Source organism: Cyclopterus lumpus, chromosome 18 (genome assembly GCF_009769545.1).
Source record: "Cyclopterus lumpus isolate fCycLum1 chromosome 18, fCycLum1.pri, whole genome shotgun sequence".
NCBI lineage: Eukaryota > Metazoa > Chordata > Actinopteri > Perciformes > Cyclopteridae > Cyclopterus > Cyclopterus lumpus.
This window is the reverse complement of record NC_046983.1, coordinates 507,501-535,010: the sequence shown is the minus strand read 5'-3', so window position 1 is coordinate 535,010 and position 27,510 is coordinate 507,501. Positions and strand designations below refer to the sequence as shown.

General features: G+C 39.7%; 2 protein-coding genes across 3 annotated transcripts in view; both read left to right on the top strand.

Annotated features, from left to right (window-relative positions):
• The first annotated feature begins 149 nt into the window (after positions 1 to 149).
• slc25a11 (solute carrier family 25 member 11) lies at positions 150 to 8,434 on the top strand. 2 transcript variants are annotated; one of them, XM_034557391.1, is made up of 9 exons: positions 150 to 370; positions 2,991 to 3,143; positions 3,220 to 3,337; positions 3,968 to 4,056; positions 4,294 to 4,384; positions 4,454 to 4,544; positions 6,355 to 6,454; positions 7,691 to 7,742; positions 7,873 to 8,434. In XM_034557391.1, exons 1-9 carry the CDS (start codon positions 306 to 308, stop codon positions 8,026 to 8,028), a joined length of 915 nt encoding a protein of 304 aa, XP_034413282.1. In that variant the 5' UTR covers positions 150 to 305; the 3' UTR covers positions 8,029 to 8,434. The 2 variants fall into 2 exon arrangements, with proteins under 2 accessions (XP_034413282.1, XP_034413283.1); XM_034557392.1 differs by lacking the exon at positions 150 to 370 and adding an exon at positions 873 to 1,094.
• Positions 8,435 to 20,658: 12,224 nt separating this feature from the next.
• LOC117747872 (profilin-like) overlaps positions 20,659 to 27,510 on the top strand; it is a 9,751-nt gene continuing 2,899 nt past the window's right edge. Inside the window, exons 1-2 of the mRNA XM_034557374.1 lie at positions 20,659 to 20,795; positions 20,883 to 20,997. Coding sequence (XP_034413265.1) covers positions 20,884 to 20,997 — 114 coding nt within the window. The 5' untranslated portion in view covers positions 20,659 to 20,795; position 20,883. The remainder of the gene's footprint in view (positions 20,796 to 20,882; positions 20,998 to 27,510) is intronic.

Here is a 27,510-nt window from a genome sequence, read left to right as displayed (position 1 = left end):
TGATGTGTGAGCTGTTCCAAAATAAGTCAGTCAGAAACTACACTATCCATCTAAACTACATTTACAGTTAAATGTAGTTCATATTTACACTAAATATGAGGAGTGATCGTTTTACTCGCGAGACCTCAGATCAACGGGGGTTCCTGAATGCAACGCCTCCTGATTGGTCCGCTGCAGTCTCCCAGCCTGCTGCTCCACAGAGTCACCTTGGCCCGGCTGCTGTGCTGCTGTACCGGCTAGAGAGAGCAGGTGTTCGGCTCAGAGGCACTCAGGCAGGCGGCAGGAATCTGACCGTGCACTCAAACATGGCGGAGGCGAAGCCGAAGACCTCTCCGAAGGCCATCAAGTTCCTGTTCGGGGGTCTGGCCGGGTAGGTCACGTGAGGACGTGCTAACGTGCTAATGTCAGTCAGCAGTCAGGGGAAGCTAACTGGTACTAACTGGTTATTCTGGTTAAGTTAACGTGAGGTTGGTTATCTGGTTAGTGTATTACATTATCTGTGACGTAGAACTATGACCGACGTTAGATACATCTATTTATCTAGTTAATTGACAGTGACGTCATATCCTCTAATTACGTAAAAGTACTAATACTGTTAGTCCTGCATTTAAAACGTAATTTAAGTATCATTAGCATAATGTAGTATTTAAGTTAAAAGTATTGATTGATCAGTGTTTATAAATATATTTGTGGACAATACTTCATGAATGTGCATGTTACATTGTATTTCCTGTTTAAATCTACATGGTTGATATTCTATATGAAATCTATATTCTATATGAAATCTATATTCTATATGGAATCATCACGAGTCCTGTGAGAACCTCAATCTGTCTGAGACCATCTGAATAAAAGTACAACATGTACCTCTGAGATGTAGCTAGTACAATAAGAAGTACAGCTAGGTTGTGTAACATGGTATAGAGTACACAGTACAGCTGTGGGGTCACACTGATGTTCTGAAAAACAGACCTCAGACCAGCCGAAGGACAGTTCTGAAGATACAATGACAGATAAGGAGAGTTTGTGATCTGATGGCGGACCTGTTCCTTTAAACCAAAGCCAGACTTCTTGCTACTTCGACTCATATTAAGGTATCCGGTTCCATCAAGTAACATGTTACTATGGCAATTTATGCTAGGCTAACTGCTAGGCTAACGGCTAGATGACCATGGTCCAGTTCAACCAGTAAGAAAGGTTAGACATTGTAAACCAGTTGATAACAACAAATAACTTTTATTATATTCTAACTGTAGCCCCTAACTATTCGGGCTAACTGTAGCCCCTAACTCTTCGAGCTAACTGTAGCCCCTAACTCTTCAAACTAACTGTAGCCCCTAACTCTTCGAGCTAACTGTAGCCCCTAACTCTTCAAACTAACTGTAGCCCCTAACTCTTCGAGCTAACTGTAGCCCCTAACTCTTCGGGCTAACTGTAGCCCCTAACTCTTCAAACTAACTGTAGCCCCTAACTCTTCGAGCTAACTGTAGCCCCTAACTCTTCGGGCTAACTGTAGCCCCTAACTCTTCAAATTAACTGTAGCCCCTAACTCTTCGAGCTAACTGTAGCCCCTAACTCTTCGGGCTAACTGTAGCCCCTAACTCTTCGAGGCTAACTGTAGCCCCTAACTATTTGGGCTAACTACTGTCGGGCTTACTGTAGCCGCTAACTAACGGGCTAATTGTAGCCGCTAACTAACGGGCTAACTACTGTTGGGCTAACTGTAGCCCCTAACTCTTCGGGCTAACTGTAGCCCCTAACTATTCGGGCTAACTACTGGTGGGCTTACTGTAGCCGCTAACTAACGGGCTAATTGTAGCCGCTAACTAACGGGCTAACTACTGTTGGGCTAACTGTAGCCCCTAACTAACGGGCTAATTGTAGCCGCTAACTAACGGGCTAACTACTGTTGGGCTAACTGTAGCCCCTAACTCTTCGGGCTAACTGTAGCCCCTAACTATTCGGGCTAACTACTGGTGGGCTTACTGTAGCCGCTAACTAACGGGCTAATTGTAGCCGCTAACTAACGGGCTAACTACTGTTGGGCTAACTGTAGCCCCTAACTCTTCGGGCTAACTGTAGCCCCGAACTCTTTGAGCTAACTGTAGCCCCTAACTCTTCGAGGCTAACTGTAGCCCCTAACTCTTCGGGCTAACTACTGTCGGGCTTACTGTAGCCGCTAACTAACGGGCTTATTGTCGGGCTAATTGTAGCCGCTAACTAACGGGCTAACTACTGTTTGGCTAACTGTAGCCGCTAACTAACGGGCTAACTACTGTCGGGCTAACTGTAGCCGCTAACTAGCCGTTTACTGTGGGGCTAACTGTAGCTGTTTACTGTGTGGCTAACTGTAGCCTCTTACTGTGGGGCTAACTGTAGCCGTTTACTGTGGGGCTAACTGTAGCTGTTTACTGTGTGGCTAACTGTAGCCTCTTACTGTGGGGCTAACTGTAGCCGCTAACTAACAGGCTAACTGTAGCCACTTACTGTAGGGCTAACTGTAGCCATCACTAAATGTTTCAGTGAATTAAGGATGGTCACGATATTAGTTGAAATCAGTTGGTATTATGTTTTTTGATTTGTTTATGATATTAAAATATGAAGACATTGTTATATATTGGTGGAGCTAAAAGGGCTAAAGAGGCGTGTTTCATTTAATCTGGACTTATAATGTAATCAAACATAATGACGTGGTGTACAAGAAGTCTGGAGCCTTCAGAAGGTAGATTTGTCCAGCTTCACTGTTGCATTGTGGGTCATCTCTCACCCCTGATCTGTCTTAAATGTCACAAACGTTGACCTTTGAAAGGTCTCAGAGTGAAGGACAGCTGCTGTGGACTTCCAGACGACTCCATGTTGGGACTTTCACTGATTCTGTTTATAGCAACACGTCAGTCCACTGATTGGTTTTCTGTTGATGACCAATCATAAATACTGTCTTACTGGACCTCTGTCTCTACCTGTTTCTCTCTCTACCTGTCTGTGTGCAGAATGGGTGCGACCATCTTCGTCCAGCCGTTGGACCTGGTGAAGAACCGGATGCAGCTGAGCGGTCAAGGAACAAAGGCTCGAGAGTACAAGACCAGCTTCCATGCTCTGTTCTCCATCCTGAAGAACGAGGGGGTGGGAGGCATCTACACAGGGTAGGTAGTACTCTGTGGTACTTCATGTAGTACTCTCTAGAATACTTTATTGACGACGACGACAACATGTTTACAGGCTCTCAGCTGGGCTGTTGCGTCAGGCGACGTACACGACGACCCGTTTGGGAATCTACACCATCCTGTTTGAGAAGATGACCGGAGAGGACGGACGGCCCCCGAACTTCCTCCTCAAGGTACTGACGCGTTGACTGCTTTCAGGGCGGAGCCTCCAGCTGGCGCGTTGACTGCTTTCAGGGCGGAGCCTCCAGCTGGCGCGTTGACTGCTTTCAGGGCGGAGCCTCCAGCTGGCGCGTTGACTGCTTTCAGGGCGGAGCCTCCAGCTGGCGCGTTGACTGCTTTCAGGGCGGAGCCTCCAGCTGACGCGTTGACTGCTTTCAGGGCGGAGCCTCCAGCTGACACGTTGACTGCTTTCAGGGCGGAGCCTCCAGCTGACGCGTTGACTGCTTTCAGGGCGGAGCCTCCAGCTGGCGCGTTGACTGCTTTCAGGGCGGAGCCTCCAGCTGACGCGTTGACTGCTTTCAGGGCGGAGCCTCCAGCTGGCGCGTTGACTGCTTTCAGGGCGGAGCCTCCAGCTGGCGCGTTGACTGCTTTCAGGGCGGAGCCTCCAGCTGGCGCGTTGACTGCTTTCAGGGCGGAGCCTCCAGCTGGCGCGTTGACTGCTTTCAGGGCGGAGCCTCCAGCTGGCGCGTTGACTGCTTTCAGGGCGGAGCCTCCAGCTGGTGCTTCGGCTGCTTTCAGGGCGGAGCCTCCAGCTGGCGCTTCGGCTGCTTTCACACACACTCACGCTGTGGCTCCCCCTACAGGCGCTGATCGGGATGACGGCCGGAGCTACAGGAGCGTTTGTGGGGACACCAGCAGAAGTCGCTCTGATCAGGATGACGGCTGATGGACGGTGAGACATCAGCAAGGCATGTACATACGTGTGTGTGTGTGTGTGTGTGTGTATATATATACACACATGTATATGAAGTACATGTATGTATGTACACACACATACATACATACATACATGTAGCTGTAATAAACACTAGCAGGACTTCACACTGTTGATCGATGTTTTATTCTGTTGAATAAACTCTCTCTCTCTCTCTCTCTCTCTCTCTCTCTCTCTCTCTCTCTCTCTCTCCAGTCTCCCTGCAGACCAGAAGAGAGGGTACAGTAATGTGTTCAACGCTCTGGCCAGGATCACCAGAGAGGAAGGCTTCACCACGCTGTGGAGGGTGAGCTCCTCACTGATGACATCACCGATGGAGACGTACTTCACTGTGTAAATACTGTTTGTGTTGTAGGGGTGTGTTCCCACCATGGCTCGAGCTGTGGTGGTGAACGCAGCGCAGCTGGCCTCATACTCACAGTCCAAACAGGCTCTGCTGGACTCAGGTACACAGTACACACACATGTACTACACACACAGTACACACACATGTACTACACACACAGTACACACACATGTACTACACACACAGTACACACACATGTACTACCCTCAGGTACACAGTACACATGCATGTACTACCCTCAGGTACACAGTACACACATGTACTACACACATGTACTACCCTCAGGTACACAGTACACACACATGTACTACCCTCAGGTACACAGTACACACATGTACTACACACATGTACTACCCTCAGGTACACAGTACACACACATGTACTACACTCAGGTACACAGTACACACATGTACTACACTCAGGTACACAGTACACACATGTACTACACTCAGGTACACAGTACACACATGTACTACACTCAGGTACACAGTACACACATGTACTACCCTCAGGTACACAGTACACACACATGTACTACCCTCAGGTACACAGTACACACATGTACTACACACATGTACTACCCTCAGGTACACAGTACACACACATGTACTACCCTCAGGTACACAGTACACACATGTACTACACACATGTACTACCCTCAGGTACACAGTACACACACATGTACTACACTCAGGTACACAGTACACACATGTACTACACTCAGGTACACAGTACACACATGTACTACACTCAGGTACACAGTACACACACATGTACTACCCTCAGGTACACAGTACACACATGTACTACACACATGTACTACCCTCAGGTACACAGTACACACATGTACTACACACATGTACTACCCTCAGGTACACAGTACACACACATGTACTACACTCAGGTACACAGTACACACATGTACTACACTCAGGTACACAGTACACACATGTACTACACTCAGGTACACAGTACACACACATGTACTACACTCAGGTACACAGTACACACACATGTACTACACTCAGGTACACAGTACACACACATGTACTACACTCAGGTACACAGTACACACACATGTACTACACTCAGGTACACAGTACACACACATGTACTACACTCAGGTACACAGTACACACACATGTACTACCCTCAGGTACACAGTACACACATGTACTACACACATGTACTACACTCAGGTACACAGTACACACACATGTACTACACTCAGGTACACAGTACACACACATGTACTACACTCAGGTACACAGTACACACATGTACTACACTCAGGTACACAGTACACACACGTACTACACTCAGGTACACAGTACACACACATGTACTACACTCAGGTACACAGTACACACATGTACTACACTCAGGTACACAGTACACACATGTACTACACTCAGGTACACAGTACACACATGTACTACACTCAGGTACACAGTACACACATGTACTACACTCAGGTACACAGTACACACATGTACTACACTCAGGTACACAGTACACACATGTACTACACTCAGGTACACAGTACACACACATGTACTACCCTCAGGTACACAGTACACACATGTACTACACACATGTACTACCCTCAGGTACACAGTACACACACATGTACTACCCTCAGGTACACAGTACACACACATGTACTACACTCAGGTACACAGTACACACACATGTACTACACTCAGGTACACAGTACACACATGTACTACACTCAGGTACACAGTACACACACATGTACTACACTCAGGTACACAGTACACACACATGTACTACACTCAGGTACACAGTACACACACATGTACTACACTCAGGTACACAGTACACACACATGTACTACACTCAGGTACACAGTACACACAGTAAACGTGTACTGGAATGTGTATTTTCAGGGTATTTTGGGGACGATATTCTGTGTCACTTCTGTGCCAGTATGATCAGCGGTCTCGTTACCACGGCAGCATCGATGCCTGTGGACATCGTCAAGACCAGGTGAGACCTCAGACTGACGTGACCAGGTGAGACCTCAGACTGACGTGACCAGGTAAGACCTCAGACTGATGTAGACCAGGTGAGACCTCAGACTGACGTGACCAGGTGAGACCTCAGACTGATGTAGACCAGGTGAGACCTCAGACTGACGTGACCAGGTGAGACCTCAGACTGACGTGACCAGGTAAGACCTCAGACTGATGTAGACCAGGTGAGACCTCAGACTGACGTGACCAGGTAAGACCTCAGACTGATGTAGACCAGGTGAGACCTCAGACTGATGTAGACCAGGTGAGACCTCAGACTGACGTAGACCAGGTGAGACCTCAGACTGACGTAGACCAGGTGAGACCTCAGACTGACGTAGACCAGGTGAGACCTCAGACTGATGTAGACCAGGTGAGACCTCAGACTGACGTGACCAGGTGAGACCTCAGACTGACGTAGACCAGGTGAGACCTCAGACTGACGTAGACCAGGTGAGACCTCAGACTGACGTGACCAGGTGAGACCTCAGACTGACGTAGACCAGGTGAGACCTCAGACTGATGTAGACCAGGTGAGACCTCAGACTGACGTGACCAGGTGAGACCTCAGACTGACGTAGACCAGGTGAGACCTCAGACTGACGTAGACCAGGTGAGACCTCAGACTGACGTAGACCAGGTGAGACCTCAGACTGACGTAGACCAGGTGAGACCTCAGACTGACGTAGACCAGGTGAGACCTCAGACTGACGTGACCAGGTGAGACCTCAGACTGACGTAGACCAGGTGAGACCTCAGACTGACGTAGACCAGGTGAGACCTCAGACTGACGTAGACCAGGTGAGACCTCAGACTGATGTAGACCAGGTAAGACCTCAGACTGACGTAGACCAGGTGAGACCTCAGACTGACGTAGACCAGGTGAGACCTCAGACTGACGTAGACCAGGTGAGACCTCAGACTGACGTAGACCAGGTGAGACCTCAGACTGACGTAGACCAGGTGAGACCTCAGACTGACGTAGACCAGGTGAGACCTCAGACTGACGTAGACCAGGTGAGACCTCAGACTGACGTAGACCAGGTGAGACCTCAGACTGACGTAGACCAGGTGAGACCTCAGACTGACGTAGACCAGGTGAGACCTCAGACTGACGTAGACCAGGTGAGACCTCAGACTGACGTAGACCAGGTGAGACCTCAGACTGACGTAGACCAGGTGAGGTTCTAACTTCCTTCTTGTCTCACAGGATCCAGAGCATGAGGATGATCGACGGGAAACCTGAGTATAAAAACGGTTTGGTGAGTCTGCATAGATATACATATATATATATAGATATATATATATGTGTGTATATATATGTATATATATATATATATATATTCCTATTCTTTCTATCTGCTATGTTCTGAGCCGCTTCCTGTCCTCCAGGAGGTCCTGATGCGCGTCGTGAGGAACGAGGGCTTCTTCTCTCTGTGGAAAGGCTTCACTCCGTACTACGCTCGCCTCGGGCCGCACACCGTGCTCACCTTCATCTTCCTGGAGCAGATGAACCGCCTCTACAAGACCCGGGTCCTGGACCGCTAACACACACACACACACACACTCACACTCACTCTGACCTCACATCTTCAGAACTCCAAGCTGAAGAATTTAAAGGAACAGTCCCGCTGCGGTTGGTGGACTGTTCCTTCAAGATAAACACACACGTCCCTGTACTTCTGTCATTGTGGGGCCCCTCATTTACATAACGCATGGCCTGGGCCCTGACCCAGAACCAGGTCTGAATCCCAAAGTGGTCCTCACAAAGATGTACAAGTACACACTTGCACATACTTTGTTTTCTTTTTGTAAAGAGGATGTTGAATTGCTATAGTTCACACATCATTAGGGATGTTGTCAATAATGAAAAATAATGCATTTTATTTGTAAATCTGTGACTCCTCCGCACGGCATCATGGGAAAGATGGAAAAATAAACTGTGTGCGCCTCACTTTTTTGTCCCTCTGTGAATTTTATTATGTTATTTTATTCTTGGAAGTATTACAACTAGTTACTGTTCCTTTAAATATATTTACTCCAAATAAGTGTTTGCTTTAAATCTTGTGAATACAACTATTCATTCTCATAATCTTACCTTTTGTCCAAATATAACCATAATATAATATATATATACATAATGAAAAGTTGTGTTTGTGTTGACAGGAACAGGAAGAGTGAATCTATAATGAAGCTTTAATGTTTCTGTGAAAGAATTAAAGAATTAAAGTCCTCACTGTTCCACATCTTCATCAGAATGCAGGTGCATGATGGGAAATGTAGGCTCCAAGACAAGGTTTCATTCTCTGTCGTTGAGCTTTAAATAAGTAAAAGCGTTGTCTTCTTCCTGCTGTGAGTCAAACTATTCTGGGGTGTCGTCCTGCCAACAGGAAGCAGAGGTTGGTGACAGGAAGTAGGCCACAAAACAAAAAACACTTCCATTATCTTCAATAACGTGTGTGTCCTTATAAGGACACACACAGCCCACTTCCTCTTCTAAAGATTCACCGTTACAGAGGAAGTGAGAGAGAGAGTGACATTCAGCACTTCCTCTTAGCTCATGTTTAGCCTAGCTTAGCACAAAGACTGTTAGCCAAGGTTAATTAAACTACTAAAGTACTTTAAAATGCTACTAGTGTTACTAATACTACTAGTGTTACTATAACTACTAGTGTTACTAATACTACTACAGTTACTATAACTACTAGTGTTACTAATACTACTGTAGTTACTATAACTACTAGTGTGTGTGTGTGTTTTCTCCCCAGGGTATGCATACTGTAGCTGGTGGCTTGTAGAAACCTGTCACAGCCACGCCCCCTCTCTCACGCACGCATACACACACAAACACACACAGTCACACACACAAACACACACAGTCACAAACACACACAAACACACACACAAACACACACAGTCACAAACACACACAAACACATACAAACACACACAAACACACACAGACACACACAGTCACACACACAAACACACACAGTCACACATACAAACACACTAAATACTAATATAACTACGACTACTACTACTACTACTACTACTACTACTACTACTACTAATATAACTACCACTACTACTACTACCACTACTACTACCACTACTACTACTACCACTACTACTACTACTACTACTACTACCACTACTACTACTACTACTACTACTACCACTACTACTACTAATATAACTACCACTACTACTACTACTACCACTACTACTACTAATATAACTACCACTACTACTACTACCACTACTACTACTACTACTACCACTACTACTACTAATATAACTACCACTACTACTACTGCTACTACTACTACTACTACTGCTACTACTACTACTACTACTACCACTACTACTACCACTACCACTAACACTACTACTACTACTACCACTACTACTAATATAACTACCAATACTACTACTACTACTACTACTACTACTACTACTACCACTACTACTACTACTAATATAACTACCACTACTACTAGTACCACTACTACCACTACTACTACTACTACTACCACTACTACTACTACTACTAATATAACTACCACTACTACCACTACCACTAACACTACTACTACTACTACCACTACTACTAATATAACTACCACTACTACTACTACTACTACTACTACTACTACTACCACTACTACCACTACTACTACTACCACTACTACTACCACTACTACTACTACCACTACTACTACTACTACTACTACTACCACTACTACTACTACTACTACTACTACCACTACTACTACTAATATAACTACCACTACTACTACTACTACCACTACTACTACTAATATAACTACCACTACTACTACTACCACTACTACTACTACTACTACCACTACTACTACTAATATAACTACCACTACTACTACTGCTACTACTACTACTACTACTGCTACTACTACTACTACTACTACTACTACCACTACTACTACCACTACCACTAACACTACTACTACTACTACCACTACTACTAATATAACTACCAATACTACTACTACTACTACTACTACTACTACTACTACCACTACTACTACTACTAATATAACTACCACTACTACTAGTACCACTACTACCACTACTACTACTACTACTACCACTACTACTACTACTACTAATATAACTACCACTACTACCACTACCACTAACACTACTACTACTACTACCACTACTACTAATATAACTACCACTACTACTACTACTACTACTACTACTACTACTACCACTACTACCACTACTACTAATATAACTACCACTACTACTACTACTACTACTACTACTACTACTACGACGACGACGACGACTACCACTACTACTACTACTACTACTACTACTACCACTACTACTACTACTACTAATATAACTACCACTACTACTACTACTACTACTAATATAACTACCACTACTACTACTACTACTACTAATATAACTACTACTACCACTACTACCACTACCACTAACACTACTACTACTACTACCACTACTACTAATATAACTACCACTACTACTACTACTACTACTACTACTACTACTACTACTACTACCACTACTACCACTACTACTAATATAACTACCACTACTACTACTACTACTACTACGACGACGACGACGACGACTACTACTACTACTACTACCACTACTACTACTACTACTAATATAACTACCACTACTACTACTACTACTACTAATATAACTACCACTACTACTACTACTACTACTAATATAACTACTACTACTACTACTAATATAACTACCACTACTACTACTACTACTACTAATATAACTACCACTACTACTACTACTACTACTAATATAACTACTACTACTACTACTAATATAACTACCACTACTACTACTACTACTACTAATATAACTACCACTACTACTACTACTACTACTAATATAACTACTACTACTACTACTAATATAACTACCACTACTACTACTACTACTACTAATATAACTACCACTACTACTACTACTACTACTAATATAACTACCACTACTACTACTACTACTACTAATATAACTACCACTACTACTACTACTACTACTAATATAACTACTACTACTACTACTAATATAACTACCACTACTACTACTACTAATATAACTACCACTACTACTACTACTACTACTACTACTAATATAACTACCACTACTACTACTACTACTACTACTACTACTACCACTACTACTACTACTACTAATATAACTACCACTACTACTAATATAACTACCACTACTACTACTACTACTACTACCACTACTACTACTACTACTAATATAACTACCACTACTACTACTACTACTACTACTACCACTACTACTACTACTACTACTACTACTACTACTACTACTACTACCACTACTACCACTACTACTAATATAACTACCACTACTACTACTACTACTACTACTACTACTACCACTACTACTACTAATATAACTACCACTACTACTACTAATATAACTACCACTACTACTACTACTACTACTAATATAACTACCACTACTACTACTACTACTAATATAACTACTACAAATATAACTACCACTATTACTACTACTACTAATATAACTACCACTACTACTAGTACTACTAATATAACTACTACAAATATAATTACCACTACTACCACTACTACTACTACTACTAATATAACTACCACTACTACCACTACTACTACTACTACTACTACTACTACTACTACTAATATAACTACCACTACTACCACTACTACTACTACTACTACTACTAATAAACCTACTACCACTACTACTAATATAACTACCACTACTACTACTACTACTACTACTACCACTACTACTACTACTACTACCACTACTACTACTACTACTACTACCACTACTACTACTACTACTAATATAACTACCACTACTACCACTACTACTACTACTACTAATATAACTACCACTACTCCTACTACTACTAATATAACTACTACAAATATAACTACCACTATTACTACTACTACTAATATAACTACCACTACTACTAGTACTACTAATATAACTACTACAAATATAATTACCACTACTACCACTACTACTACTACTACTAATATAACTACCACTACTACTACTACTACTACTACTACTAATATAACTACCACTACTACCACTACTACTACTACTACTACCACTACTACTACTACTAATATAACTACCACTACTACTAGTACTACTACTACGACTACTACTACTACTACTACCACTACTACTACTACTACTACCACTACTACTACTACTACTAATATAACTACCACTACTACCACTACTACTACTACTACTACCACTACTACTACTACTACTACTAATATAACTACCACTACTACTAGTACTACTAATATAACTACCACTACTACCACTACTACTACTACTACTACTAATATAACTACCACTACTACCACTACTACCACTACTACTACTACTACTACTAATATAACTACCACTACTACTACCACTACTACCAGTACTACTACTACTAATATAACTACCACTACTACTACTACTAATATAACTACCACTACTACTACCACTACTACTACTACTACTACTACTACTACTAATATAACTACCACTACTACTACTACCACTACTACTACTACTACTACTAGTAATATAACTACCACTACTACTACTACTACTACTACAACTACTAATATAACTACCACTACTACTACTACTACCATTACTACTACTACTACTACTAGTAATATAACTACCACTACTACTACTACTACCACTACTACTACTAATATAACTACCACTACTACTACTACTACCAGTACTACTACTACTAATATAACTACCACTACTACTACTACTACTACTACTACTAATATAACTACCACTACTACTACCACTACTACTACTACTACTACTACTACTACTACTACTACTGCTAATATAACTACCACTATTACTACTACTACTAATATAACTACCACTACTACTACTATTACTACTACTAGTACTACTAATATAACTACTACTACTAATATAACTACTACTACCACTACTACTACTACTACTACTACTACTAATATAACTACCACTACTACTACTACTACTACTACTACTACTACTACGACGACGACGACGACTACCACTACTACTACTACTACTACTACTACTACCACTACTACTACTACTACTAATATAACTACCACTACTACTACTACTACTACTAATATAACTACCACTACTACTACTACTACTACTAATATAACTACTACTACCACTACTACCACTACCACTAACACTACTACTACTACTACCACTACTACTAATATAACTACCACTACTACTACTACTACTACTACTACTACCACTACTACCACTACTACTACTACTACTACTACTAATAAACCTACTACCACTACTACTAATATAACTACCACTACTACTACTACTACCACTACTACTACTACTACTACCACTACTACTACTACTACTACCACTACTACTACTACTACTAATATAACTACCACTACTACCACTACTACTACTACTACTAATATAACTACCACTACTCCTACTACTACTAATATAACTACTACAAATATAACTACCACTATTACTACTACTACTAATATAACTACCACTACTACTAGTACTACTAATATAACTACTACAAATATAATTACCACTACTACCACTACTACTACTACTACTAATATAACTACCACTACTACTACTACTACTACTACTACTAATATAACTACCACTACTACCACTACTACTACTACTACTACCACTACTACTACTACTAATATAACTACCACTACTACTAGTACTACTACTACGACTACTACTACTACTACTACCACTACTACTACTACTACTACCACTACTACTACTACTACTACTAATATAACTACCACTACTACCACTACTACTACTACTACTACCACTACTACTACTACTACTACTAATATAACTACCACTACTACTAGTACTACTAATATAACTACCACTACTACCACTACTACTACTACTACTACTAATATAACTACCACTACTACCACTACTACCACTACTACTACTACTACTACTACTAATATAACTACCACTACTACTACCACTACTACCAGTACTACTACTACTAATATAACTACCACTACTACTACTACTAATATAACTACCACTACTACTACCACTACTACTACTACTACTACTACTACTACTAATATAACTACCACTACTACTACTACTACCACTACTACTACTACTACTACTAGTAATATAACTACCACTACTACTACTACTACCATTACTACTACTACTACTACTAGTAATATAACTACCACTACTACTACTACTACCACTACTACTACTAATATAACTACCACTACTACTACTACTACCAGTACTACTACTACTAATATAACTACCACTACTACTACTACTACTACTACTACTAATATAACTACCACTACTACTACCACTACTACTACTACTACTACTACTACTAATATAACTACCACTACTACTACTACTACCAGTACTACTACTACTAATATAACTACCACTACTACTACTACTACTACTACTACTAATATAACTACCACTACTACTACCACTACTACTACTACTACTACTACTACTAGTAATATAACTACCACTACTACTACTACTACCACTACTACTACTAATATAACTACCACTACTACTACTACTACCACTACTACTACTAATATAACTACCACTACTACTACTACTACCAGTACTACTACTACTAATATAACTACCACTACTACTACCACTACTACTACTACTACTACTACTACTACTACTACTACTGCTAATATAACTACCACTATTACTACTACTACTAATATAACTACCACTACTACTACTATTACTACTACTAGTACTACTAATATAACTACTACTACTAATATAACTACTACTACCACTACTACTACTACTACTACTACTACTAATATAACTACCACTACTACTACTACTACTAATATAACTACTACTACTAATATAACTACCACTACTACTAGTACTACTAATATAACTACTACTACTAATATAACTACTACTACCACTACTACTACTACTACTACTACTACCACTACTACCACTACTACTACTACTACTACTACTAATAAACCTACTACCACTACTACTAATATAACTACCACTACTACTACTACTACTACTACTACCACTACTACTACTACTACTACCACTACTACTACTACTACTACCACTACTACTACTACTACTAATATTACTACCACTACTACCACTACTACTACTACTACTAATATAACTACCACTACTCCTACTACTACTAATATAACTACTACAAATATAACTACCACTATTACTACTACTACTAATATAACTACCACTACTACTAGTACTACTAATATAACTACTACAAATATAATTACCACTACTACCACTACTACTACTACTACTAATATAACTACCACTACTACTACTACTACTACTACTACTAATATAACTACCACTACTACCACTACTACTACTACTACTACCACTACTACTACTACTAATATAACTACCACTACTACTAGTACTACTACTACGACTACTACTACTACTACTACCACTACTACTACTACTACTACCACTACTACTACTACTACTACTAATATAACTACCACTACTACCACTACTACTACTACTACTACCACTACTACTACTACTACTACTAATATAACTACCACTACTACTAGTACTACTAATATAACTACCACTACTACCACTACTACTACTACTACTACTAATATAACTACCACTACTACCACTACTACCACTACTACTACTACTACTACTACTACTAATATAACTACCACTACTACTACCACTACTACCAGTACTACTACTACTAATATAACTACCACTACTACTACTACTAATATAACTACCACTACTACTACCACTACTACTACTACTACTACTACTAATATAACTACCACTACTACTACTACTACCACTACTACTACTACTACTACTAGTAATATAACTACCACTACTACTACTACTACTACTACAACTACTAATATAACTACCACTACTACTACTACTACCATTACTACTACTACTACTACTAGTAATATAACTACCACTACTACTACTACTACCACTACTACTACTAATATAACTACCACTACTACTACTACTACCAGTACTACTACTACTAATATAACTACCACTACTACTACTACTACTACTACTACTAATATAACTACCACTACTACTACCACTACTACTACTACTACTACTACTACTACTAATATAACTACCACTACTACTACTACTACCAGTACTACTACTACTAATATAACTACCACTACTACTACTACTACTACTACTACTAATATAACTACCACTACTACTACCACTACTACTACTACTACTACTACTACTAGTAATATAACTACCACTACTACTACTACTACCACTACTACTACTAATATAACTACCACTACTACTACTACTACCACTACTACTACTAATATAACTACCACTACTACTACTACTACCAGTACTACTACTACTAATATAACTACCACTACTACTACCACTACTACTACTACTACTACTACTACTACTACTACTACTACTGCTAATATAACTACCACTATTACTACTACTACTAATATAACTACCACTACTACTACTATTACTACTACTAGTACTACTAATATAACTACTACTACTAATATAACTACTACTACCACTACTACTACTACTACTACTACTACTAATATAACTACCACTACTACTACTACTACTAATATAACTACTACTACTAATATAACTACCACTACTACTAGTACTACTAATATAACTACTACTACTAATATAACTACTACTACCACTACTACTACTACTACTACTACTACTACTACTAATATAACTACCACTACTACTACTACTACTAATATAACTACTACTACTAATATAACTACCACTACTACTACTATTACCACTACTACTAATAAACCTACTACTACTACTAATATAACTACCACTACTACTAGTACTACTAATATAACTACTACTACTAATATAACTACCACTACTACTACTATTACCACTACTACTAATAAACCTACTACTACTACTACTAATATAACTACCACTACTACTAGTACTACTAATATAACTACTACTACTAATATAACTACCACTAATACTAGTACTGCTAATATAACTACTACAAATATAACTACCACTACTACTACTAGTACTACTAATATAACTGCTACTACTAATATAACTACCACTACTACTACTACTAGTACTGCTAATATAACTACTACAAATATAACTACCACTACTACTACTAGTACTACTAATATAACTACTACAAATATAACTACCACTACTACTACTAATACTAATATAATATAACTACTACTACTATATACTACTACTACTACTATATACTACTACGACTACTACTACTAATATAACTACTACTACTACTATAACTGATACTACTACTAGAAATAAGTACAAGTATACGCAGTCCCACTGAGCCACACAGCTGCCAAGTTTTAACACGTCGCTCACATCCACAGGCCTGAACCAGCCCAGGTATTCAGGGGTGTGTGTGTGTGTGTGTGTGACTGTGTGTGTGTGTGTATCATGGTCAGCATGGTTATCATGGTCAGCATGGTTATCATGGTTAGCATGGTTAGCATGGTTAGCACGGTTATCATGGTTAGCATGGTTAGCACGGTTAGCACGGTTGTCATGGTTATCATTGTTACCATGGTTCCTCCTTCCTCATCCTCCTCCCCCTGTAACTCTAGATGTCTCTAACTATTTCCTTCTAAGGCCAAAATCGCAACATGGCGTCTCCTGAGAGCGGCTGGTGAAGATGTCACAGTGTAGATACCAGGATTAATGCACTTTATGTGTATGAGGTTCTGAGTAGTACTACTACTAGTAGTACTACTACTACTAGTACTACTATGACTACTACTACTACTACCACAACGTTAGTAATGTGCAATGGAGAGATGTAAATTCATCCATAAGGAGAGAGAGAAGAGGAGATAGGTGCTCAGTGTATCCTAAAACATCCCCCAGCAGCCTATAAGCCTATAGCAGCATATCAAGGGGCTGGACCAGGGCAAACCTGATTCAGCCCTAACTATAAGCACTATTAAAGAGGAAAGTCTTAAGTCTATTCTTAAATGAGGTGACTGTGTCTGCCTCCTGGACTGAAAGTGGAAGCTGGTTCCATAAAAGAGGAGCTTGATAACTGAAGGCTCTGGCTCCCATCCTACTTCTTAGGACTCTAGGAACCACAAGTAGTCCCGCATTTAGTGAGCAGCTCTCTAGTGGGGCAATATGGTACTACAAGCTCCTTAAGATATGATGGTGCATCACCAATCAAGGCTTTGTAGGTGAGGAGAAGAACTTTAAATGTGATTCTTGATTTTACAGGGAGCCAGTGCAGAGCAGCTAATACAGGAGTCATGTGATCTCTTTTCTTAGTTGTTGTGAGTACACGAGCTGCAGCATTCTGGATCAACTGGAGGGACTTAAGAGACTTATTAGGGCAGCCTGATAATAAGGAGTTGCAGTAATCTAGTCTGGAAGTAACAAACGCGTGAACCAGCTTTTCTGTATCTTTTTGAGACAAGATGTGCCTGATTTTTGAAATGTTACGTAGATGAAAAAATGCAATCCTTGAGATTTGCTTAACGTGGAGTTAAAGGACAAGTCTGGGTCAAAGATAACTAGAGATTCTTTACAGTGGTGTTGGATGCCAGGGCAATGCCATCTACAGAAACCACATCACCAGATAATTGATCTCTGAGTTTAACATCAGGAAGTTGCAGGTCATCCATGTTTTTATGTCTTTAAGACATTCTTGAATTTTAGCGAGCTGGTTGGTCTCCTCTGGTTTGATCCATAGATATAATTGAGTATCATCTGCATAGCAATGAATGTTTATGGAGTGTTTCCTGTGGAACGTAACTAACTCTCATATACGTATATTCACACAAACACACACATATATATATTTTCCTGATCCGATGTGAGGTCAAAGGTCAGGGATGTCGTATGTGTACAGATTGTAAAGCGCCCTGAGGCAAATTTGTAATTTGTGATATTGCGCTATATAAATAGACTGAATTGAATTCAATTGAATACATGCATGCACACAGGGTCGTCCTTCAATCAGAGGATCAACAGTTCGATCCCCGGGTCCATTTATCCATGTCAATGTGTCCTTGGGTGCTCCAAGGGTGATCAACTCCAGTCGCCTCCCGTCGCCTCCCGTCGCCTCCCGTCGCCTCCCTTCGCCTCCCGTCGCCTCCCGTCGCCTCCCTTCGCCTCCCGTCGCCTCCCGTCGCCTCCCGTCGCCTCCCGTCGCCTCCCTTCGCCTCCCGTCGCCTCCCTTCGCCTCCCTTCGCCTCCCGTCGCCTCCCGTCGCCTCCCTTCGCCTCCCGTCGCCTCCCTTCGCCTCCCGTCGCCTCCCGTCGCCTCCCTTCGCCTCCCGTCGCCTCACGTCGCCTCCCGTCGCCTCCCTTCGCCTCCCGTCGCCTCACGTCGCCTCCCGTCGCCTCCCTTCGCCTCACGTCGCCTCCCGTCGCCTCCCTTCGCCTCCCTTCGCCTCCCGTCGCCTCCCTTCGCCTCCCTGAAATTCTTCTTCAACCTCCTTGAGGTCAAAGGTCACAGCCAGCCCTGAGCTGACATGTTAGACCTGAACCCCGGCCTGCTACTTTCTAAAGGGAGAACGTTTTCTTAAGGGAGAACGTCTTAAAGTAAGAAGGCGTTCTAAAGGGAGAACGTTTGTAAAGTTACAAACTTTTAAAGTTATACATTTGTTTAAAGTTAGAACATTTTAAAAGTTAGACTTTTTTTCTTTGTATTAGAACATTTGTTAAAGTTATACATTTTAAAAGTTAGAACCTTTTTTAGATGTTAGAACATGATCTTAATATGGAACCTTATCTTAAGATAGAAGGTGTTTTAAAGTGAGAATGTGTTCTGAAGTTAGAACGCTCTGAAAGATCACACTTCCTTGTTCTTCACTTCCGAGGTGAGACAGGCAGGCAGACGGGTGGAGCTGGAGGTGAGACAGGCAGGCAGACGGGTGGAGCTCTAGGTGACAGCGAAGCAGGAAGCTCCCTGCAGGCTGGGAGTGGTCGGCCGACGCTATAAAAGACAACTCGTCTTCCTCCTTTCTGCATTCCACTCCTCTCTGCCTCCTCTTCCTCATAGCCGAGACCAAACCTGTTCAGGTAAGACCACGTCGGCTCTGGTGGCTGTCAGTTAGGGTTAATGTGTTACTAATCTGTGTGTGTGTGTGTGTGTGTGTGTGAGAGCAGGATGTCGTGGGACCTACACCTTGATCGACTGAAGGTAGAAACGGTTACAGAAGCGGGTATCTTTGGGTTGGATGGGAGTATATGGGCGAGCACAGAGGGCCTGAAGAACGTGACGGTAAGCACACACACATACACAGACACACACACACACACACACACACAATCATACACACACACACATACATACACACACACACACACACATACACACACACACACACAATCATACACACACACACATACATACACACACACACACACACACACATACACACACACACACACACACATACACACACACACACACAGAACACTGTAAAATGTTTTTGTTGGGTTTTACACTGTAAAAAGAAAAAGTTGTACTCAACCTCCAGGAATAATATCAGAGTAAGATTCCTCCTCCTCCTCAAATGTCACAGGGTTCTGCTTTGAATATTTTTTGCAGGATTACGTGGTGAAAAAGGCCTTTCTAAGTCTTGAAACTTGAACATCAAACTTTAAGAAATTAGCTTTTATTCTGAAAATCCTTGCGTCTGAAGTTGTTTTTTTAGCTTTTGCAGTTAAAATGAGTTTTTCTGTGCAGTAAGATGGATTCTGGTTGTTTTGATGTATTGTTTTAACTCACAGGAAACAACAAATAGGTTTTAATGGTTGTATTTTATTTGTAAATGGAATTGAATAGATGTTTATTCTTTATTCTCATAACTGAGTCTCACTCATTTATATTCTTCGTTAGCGCTAGTGCTAGCATTAGCGCTAAAGCTAGCGGTGAGAATCTAACGAAGTAGAACTTTTTTTTGTGTCGTTGTTTTTCGGAGTGTTGGTTTAAGGACCTTATAAGGACATGATGTCAGAAAAGAGCGGTGAATGCAGGAAGTGGAGACGATCACTTCTTGTTTCTCACACACACACACACACACACAGGAAGTGGTTTAGCCTCTGCAAGCAGAGTGTGTGCGCGTGTCATGACTTGTCTCCACACATTCCTTCCGCAACTTTGTTCGAATGGGTTCAAACCTGCTGATCAATCAAAAGTAAAAATGTAGTAGAAGTACACATGTAATATCAGCTTTATGTAGTAGAAGTACACACATAATATGAGCTTTATGTAGTAGAAGTACACATGTAATATCAGCTTTATGTAGTAGAAGTACACATGTAATATCAGCTTTATGTAGTAGAAGTACACACATAATATGAGCTTTATGTAGTAGAAGTACACATGTAATATCAGCTTTATGTAGTAGAAGTACACATGTAATATCAGCTTTATGTAGTAGAAGTACACACATAATATGAGCTTTATGTAGTAGAAGTACACATGTAATATCAGCTTTATGTAGTAGAAGTACACATGTAATATCAGCTTTATGTAGTAGAAGTACACACATAATATGAGCTTCATGTAGTAGAAGTACACACATAATATGAGCTTTATGTACTAGAAGTACACACGTAATATCAGCTTCATGTAGTAGAAGTACACATGTAATATCAGCTTTATGTAGTAGAAGTACACACATAATATGAGCTTCATGTAGTAGAAGTACACACATAATATGAGCTTCATGTAGTAGAAGTACACACATAATATGAGCTTTATGTACTAGAAGTACACACGTAATATCAGCTTCATGTAGTAGAAGTACACATGTAATATCAGCTTCATGTAGTAGAAGTACACACGTAATATCAGCTTCATGTAGTAGAAGTACACACGTAATATCAGCTCCATGTAGTAGAAGTACACACGTTATATCAGCTTTATGTAGTAGAAGTACACATGTAATATCAGCTTTATGTAGTAGTACACATGTAATATCAGCTTTATGTAGTAGAAGTACACACGTAATATCAGCTTTATGTAGTAGAAGTACACACGTAATATCAGCTCCATGTAGTAGAAGTACACATGTAATATCAGCTTTATGTAGTAGAAGTACACATGTAATATCAGCTTCATGTAGTAGAAGTACACACGTAATATCAGCTTTATGTAGTAGAAGTACATACGTAATATCAGCTTCATGTAGTAGAAGTACACACGTAATATCAGCTTTATGTAGTAGAAGTACATACGTAATATCAGCTTTATGTAGTAAAAGTACACATGTAATATCAGCTTTATGTAGTAGTACACATGTAATATCAGCTTTATGTAGTAGAAGTACACACGTAATATCAGCTCCATGTAGTAGAAGTACACACGTTATATCAGCTTTATGTAGTAGAAGTACACATGTAATATCAGCTCCATGTAGTAGAAGTACACACGTAATATCAGCTTTATGTAGTAGAAGTACACACGTAATATCAGCTTTATGTAGTAGAAGTACACACGTAATATCAGCTTTATGTAGTAGAAGTACACACGTAATATCAGCTTCATGTAGTAGAAGTACACACGTAATATCAGCTTTATGTAGTAGAAGTACACATGTAATATCAGCTTTATGTAGTAGAAGTACACATGTAATATCAGCTTCATGTAGTAGAAGTACACACGTAATATCAGCTTCATGTAGTAGAAGTACACACGTAATATCAGCTTTATGTAGTAGAAGTACACACGTTATATCAGCTTCATGTAGTAGAAGTACACACGTAATATCAGCTTTATGTAGTAGAAGTACACACGTAATATGAGCTTCATGTAGTAGAAGTACACACGTAATATGAGCTTCATGTAGTAGAAGTACACACATAATATCAGCTTTATGTAGTAGAAGTACACACGTAATATCAGCTTTATGTAGTAGAAGTACACACGTAATATCAGCTTTATGTAGTAGAAGTACACATGTAATATCAGCTTTATGTAGTAGAAGTACACACATAATATCAGCTTTATGTAGTAGAAGTACACACATAATATCAGCTTTATGTAGTAGAAGTACACACGTAATATCAGCTTTATGTAGTAGAAGTACACACATAATATCAGCTTCATGTAGTAGAAGTATACACATAATATGAGCTTCATGTAGTAGAAGTACACACATAATATCAGCTTTATGTAGTAGAAGTACACACATAATATCAGGCTTCTTGTAGTAGAAATAAACACATAATATCAGCTTCATGTAGTAGAAATAAACACATAATATGAGCTTCATGTAGTAGAAGTACACACATAATATCAGCTTCATGTAGTAGAAGTACACACATAATATGAGCTTCATGTAGTAGAAGTACACACATAATATCAGCTTCATGTAGTAGAAGTACACACATAATATCAGGCTTCTTGTAGTAGAAGTACACACGTAATATCAGCTTCATGTAGTAGAAGTACACACATAATATCAGCTTCATGTAGTAGAAGTACACACATAATATGAGCTTCATGTAGTAGAAGTACACACATAATATCAGCTTTATGTAGTAGAAGTACACACATAATATGAGCTTCATGTAGTAGAAGTACACACATAATATCAGCTTTATGTAGTAGAAGTACACACATAATATCAGGCTTCTTGTAGTAGAAATAAACACATAATATCAGCTTCATGTAGTAGAAATAAACACATAATATCAGCTTTATGTAGTAGAAATAAACACATAATATCAGCTTTATGTAGTAGAAATACACACATAATATGAGCTTCATGTAGTAGAAGTACACACATAATATGAGCTTCATGTAGTAGAAGTACACACGTAATATCAGCTTCATGTAGTAGAAATAAACACATAATATGAGCTTCATGTAGTAGAAGTACACACATAATATCAGCTTTATGTAGTAGAAGTACACACATAATATGAGCTTCATGTAGTAGAAGTACACACAAAATATGAGCTTCATGTAGTAGAAGTACACACATAATATGAGCTTCATGTAGTAGAAGTACACACATAATATTAGCTTCATGTAGTAGAAGTACACACATAATATGAGCTTCATGTAGTAGAAGTACACACATAATATGAGCTTCATGTAGTAGAAGTACACACATAATATGAGCTTCATGTAATAGAAGTACACACGTAATATCAGCTTCATGTAGTAGAAGTACACACATAATATCAGCTTCATGTAGTAGAAGTACACACATAATATGAGCTTCATGTAATAGAAGTACACACGTAATATCAGCTTTATGTAGTAGAAGTACACACATAATATCAGGCTTCTTGTAGTAGAAATAAACACGTAATATCAGCTTTATGTAGTAGAAGTACACATGTAATATCAGCTTTATGTAGTAGAAGTACACATGTAATATCAGCTTTATGTAGTAGAAGTACACATGTAATATCAGCTTTATGTAGTAGAAGTACACATGTAATATCAGCTTTATGTAGTAGAAGTACACACATAATATGAGCTTCATGTAGTAGAAGTACACACATAATATCAGCTTTATGTAGTAGAAGTACACATGTAATATCAGCTTTATGTAGTAGAAGTACACACGTAATATCAGCTTTATGTAGTAGAAGTACACATGTAATATCAGCTTCATGTAGTAGAAGTACACACATAATATGAGCTTCATGTAGTAGAAGTACACACATAATATCAGCTTTATGTAGTAGAAGTACACACATAATATGAGCTTCATGTAGTAGAAGTACACACATAATATGAGCTTCTTGTAGTAGAAGTACACACATAATATCAGCTTTATGTAGTAGAAATAAACACATAATATCTGCTTCATGTAGTAGAAGTACACACATAATATGAGCTTTATGTAGTAGAAGTACACAAGTATTTCCAACTTCATGTAGTTAAAGTATCATCTCTTACTGTACGTTATTGATGAATAATGAATGATGACTCAATAGTCAGGTGATTGATCCATGGTTTCTCTTACTGTACGTTATTGATGAATAATGAATGATGACTCTTCTCAGGACGATGATGTCAGTGCTTCTCTGCAGTGAGTCATCACACACAGTTAAACCCGTTTGAGGGGATTGATGGAGGCTCCGCCCCTCTACCTGTGCTGCCTTCAGGCTCAGAGCCTGAAGAGGGATGTGAAATACAAACAGACTTTCGTTCAGCATTATTTTGAGTTGAAATTAGTTCTCTAGTGGAGCTTCAGCAGAGACACACAGACAAGAAACACATATTAATATATGAATAATATATTATCACTGAGAATAACTTTATTATCTCTGATGTCCGTCCATAATAAACCTCCATCCACTGTTGGTGCACATTCGTGCATGAGAGCAACAATTATTGCATATGAGTGCATGTGAGTGTGCCCCACTGATTAGCTCACCGCTTTGCACTCATACGACAGTTACAGCTGATAATACCACCCAGACCGACTCTGTTAGCTCTGTTAGCACTGTTAGTTATGTTAGTACTATTAGCTATGTTAGCTCTGTTAGTTCTATTAGCTATGTTAGCACTCTTAGCTCTGTTGGCACTGTTAGATCTGTTTGCTCAGTTAGCACTGTTAGATCTGTTAGCACTGTTAGCTCTGTTAGCACTGTTAGATTTGTTAGCACTGTTAGATCTGTTAGCACTGTTAGCTATGTTAGCTCAGTTAGCACTGTTAGTTCTGTTAGTACTGTTAGATCTGTTAGCACTGTTAGTACTGTTAGCACTGTTAGTTCTGTTAGTACTGTTAGTTCTGTTAGTACTGTTAGCACTGTTAGTTCTGTTAGTACTGTTAGTTCTGTTAGTACTGTTAGTTCTGTTAGTTCTGTTAGCACTGTTAGTACTGTTAGTTATGTTAGTACTGTTAGTTCTGTTAGCACTGTTAGTTCTGTTAGTTCTGTTAGTACTGTTAGTACTGTTAGCACTGTTAGCACTGTTAGATCTGTTAGTACTGTTAGTTCTGTTAGTTCTGTTAGCACTGTTAGTTCTGTTAGCACTGTTAGTTCTGTTAGCACTGTTAGATCTGTTAGCACTGTTAGTACTGTTAGTTCTGTTAGTACTGTTAGTTCTGTTAGCACTGTTAGTACTGTTAGTTCTGTTAGTTCTGTTAGCACTGTTAGATCTGTTAGCACTGTTAGTACTGTTAGTTCTGTTAGTACTGTTAGTTCTGTTAGCACTGTTAGATCTGTTAGCACTGTTAGTACTGTTAGTTCTGTTAGCACTGTTAGTTCTGTTAGCACTGTTAGATCTGTTAGCACTGTTAGTACTGTTAGTTCTGTTAGTACTGTTAGTTCTGTTAGCACTGTTAGTACTGTTAGTTCTGTTAGTTCTGTTAGCACTGTTAGATCTGTTAGCACTGTTAGTACTGTTAGTTCTGTTAGTACTGTTAGTTCTGTTAGCACTGTTAGATCTGTTAGCACTGTTAGTACTGTTAGTTCTGTTAGCACTGTTAGTACTGTTAGTTCTGTTAGTTCTGTTAGCACTGTTAGATCTGTTAGCACTGTTAGTACTGTTAGTTCTGTTAGTACTGTTAGTTCTGTTAGCACTGTTAGATCTGTTAGCACTGTTAGTACTGTTAGTTCTGTTAGCACTGTTAGTACTGTTAGTTCTGTTAGTTCTGTTAGCACTGTTAGATCTGTTAGCACTGTTAGTACTGTTAGTTCTGTTAGTACTGTTAGTTCTGTTAGCACTGTTGGTACTGTTAGTTCTGTTAGCACTGTTAGTTCTGTTAGTACTGTTAGTTCTGTTAGTACTGTTAGATCTGTTAGCACTGTTAGTTCTGTT

What these genes read in the sequence shown, in the direction of transcription:
- slc25a11 (XM_034557391.1), top strand. Translation starts at nt 306, where the DNA reads ATGGCGGAGGCGAAGCCGAAGACCTCTCCGAAGGCCATCAAGTTCCTG. An exon ending in GCTTCACCACGCTGTGGAGG is followed by an intron (nt 4,385 to 4,453) that starts GTGAGCTCCTCA and finishes TTTGTGTTGTAG; the next exon opens with GGGTGTGTTCCCACCATGGC. An exon ending in CTGAGTATAAAAACGGTTTG is followed by an intron (nt 7,743 to 7,872) that starts GTGAGTCTGCAT and finishes CCTGTCCTCCAG; the next exon opens with GAGGTCCTGATGCGCGTCGT.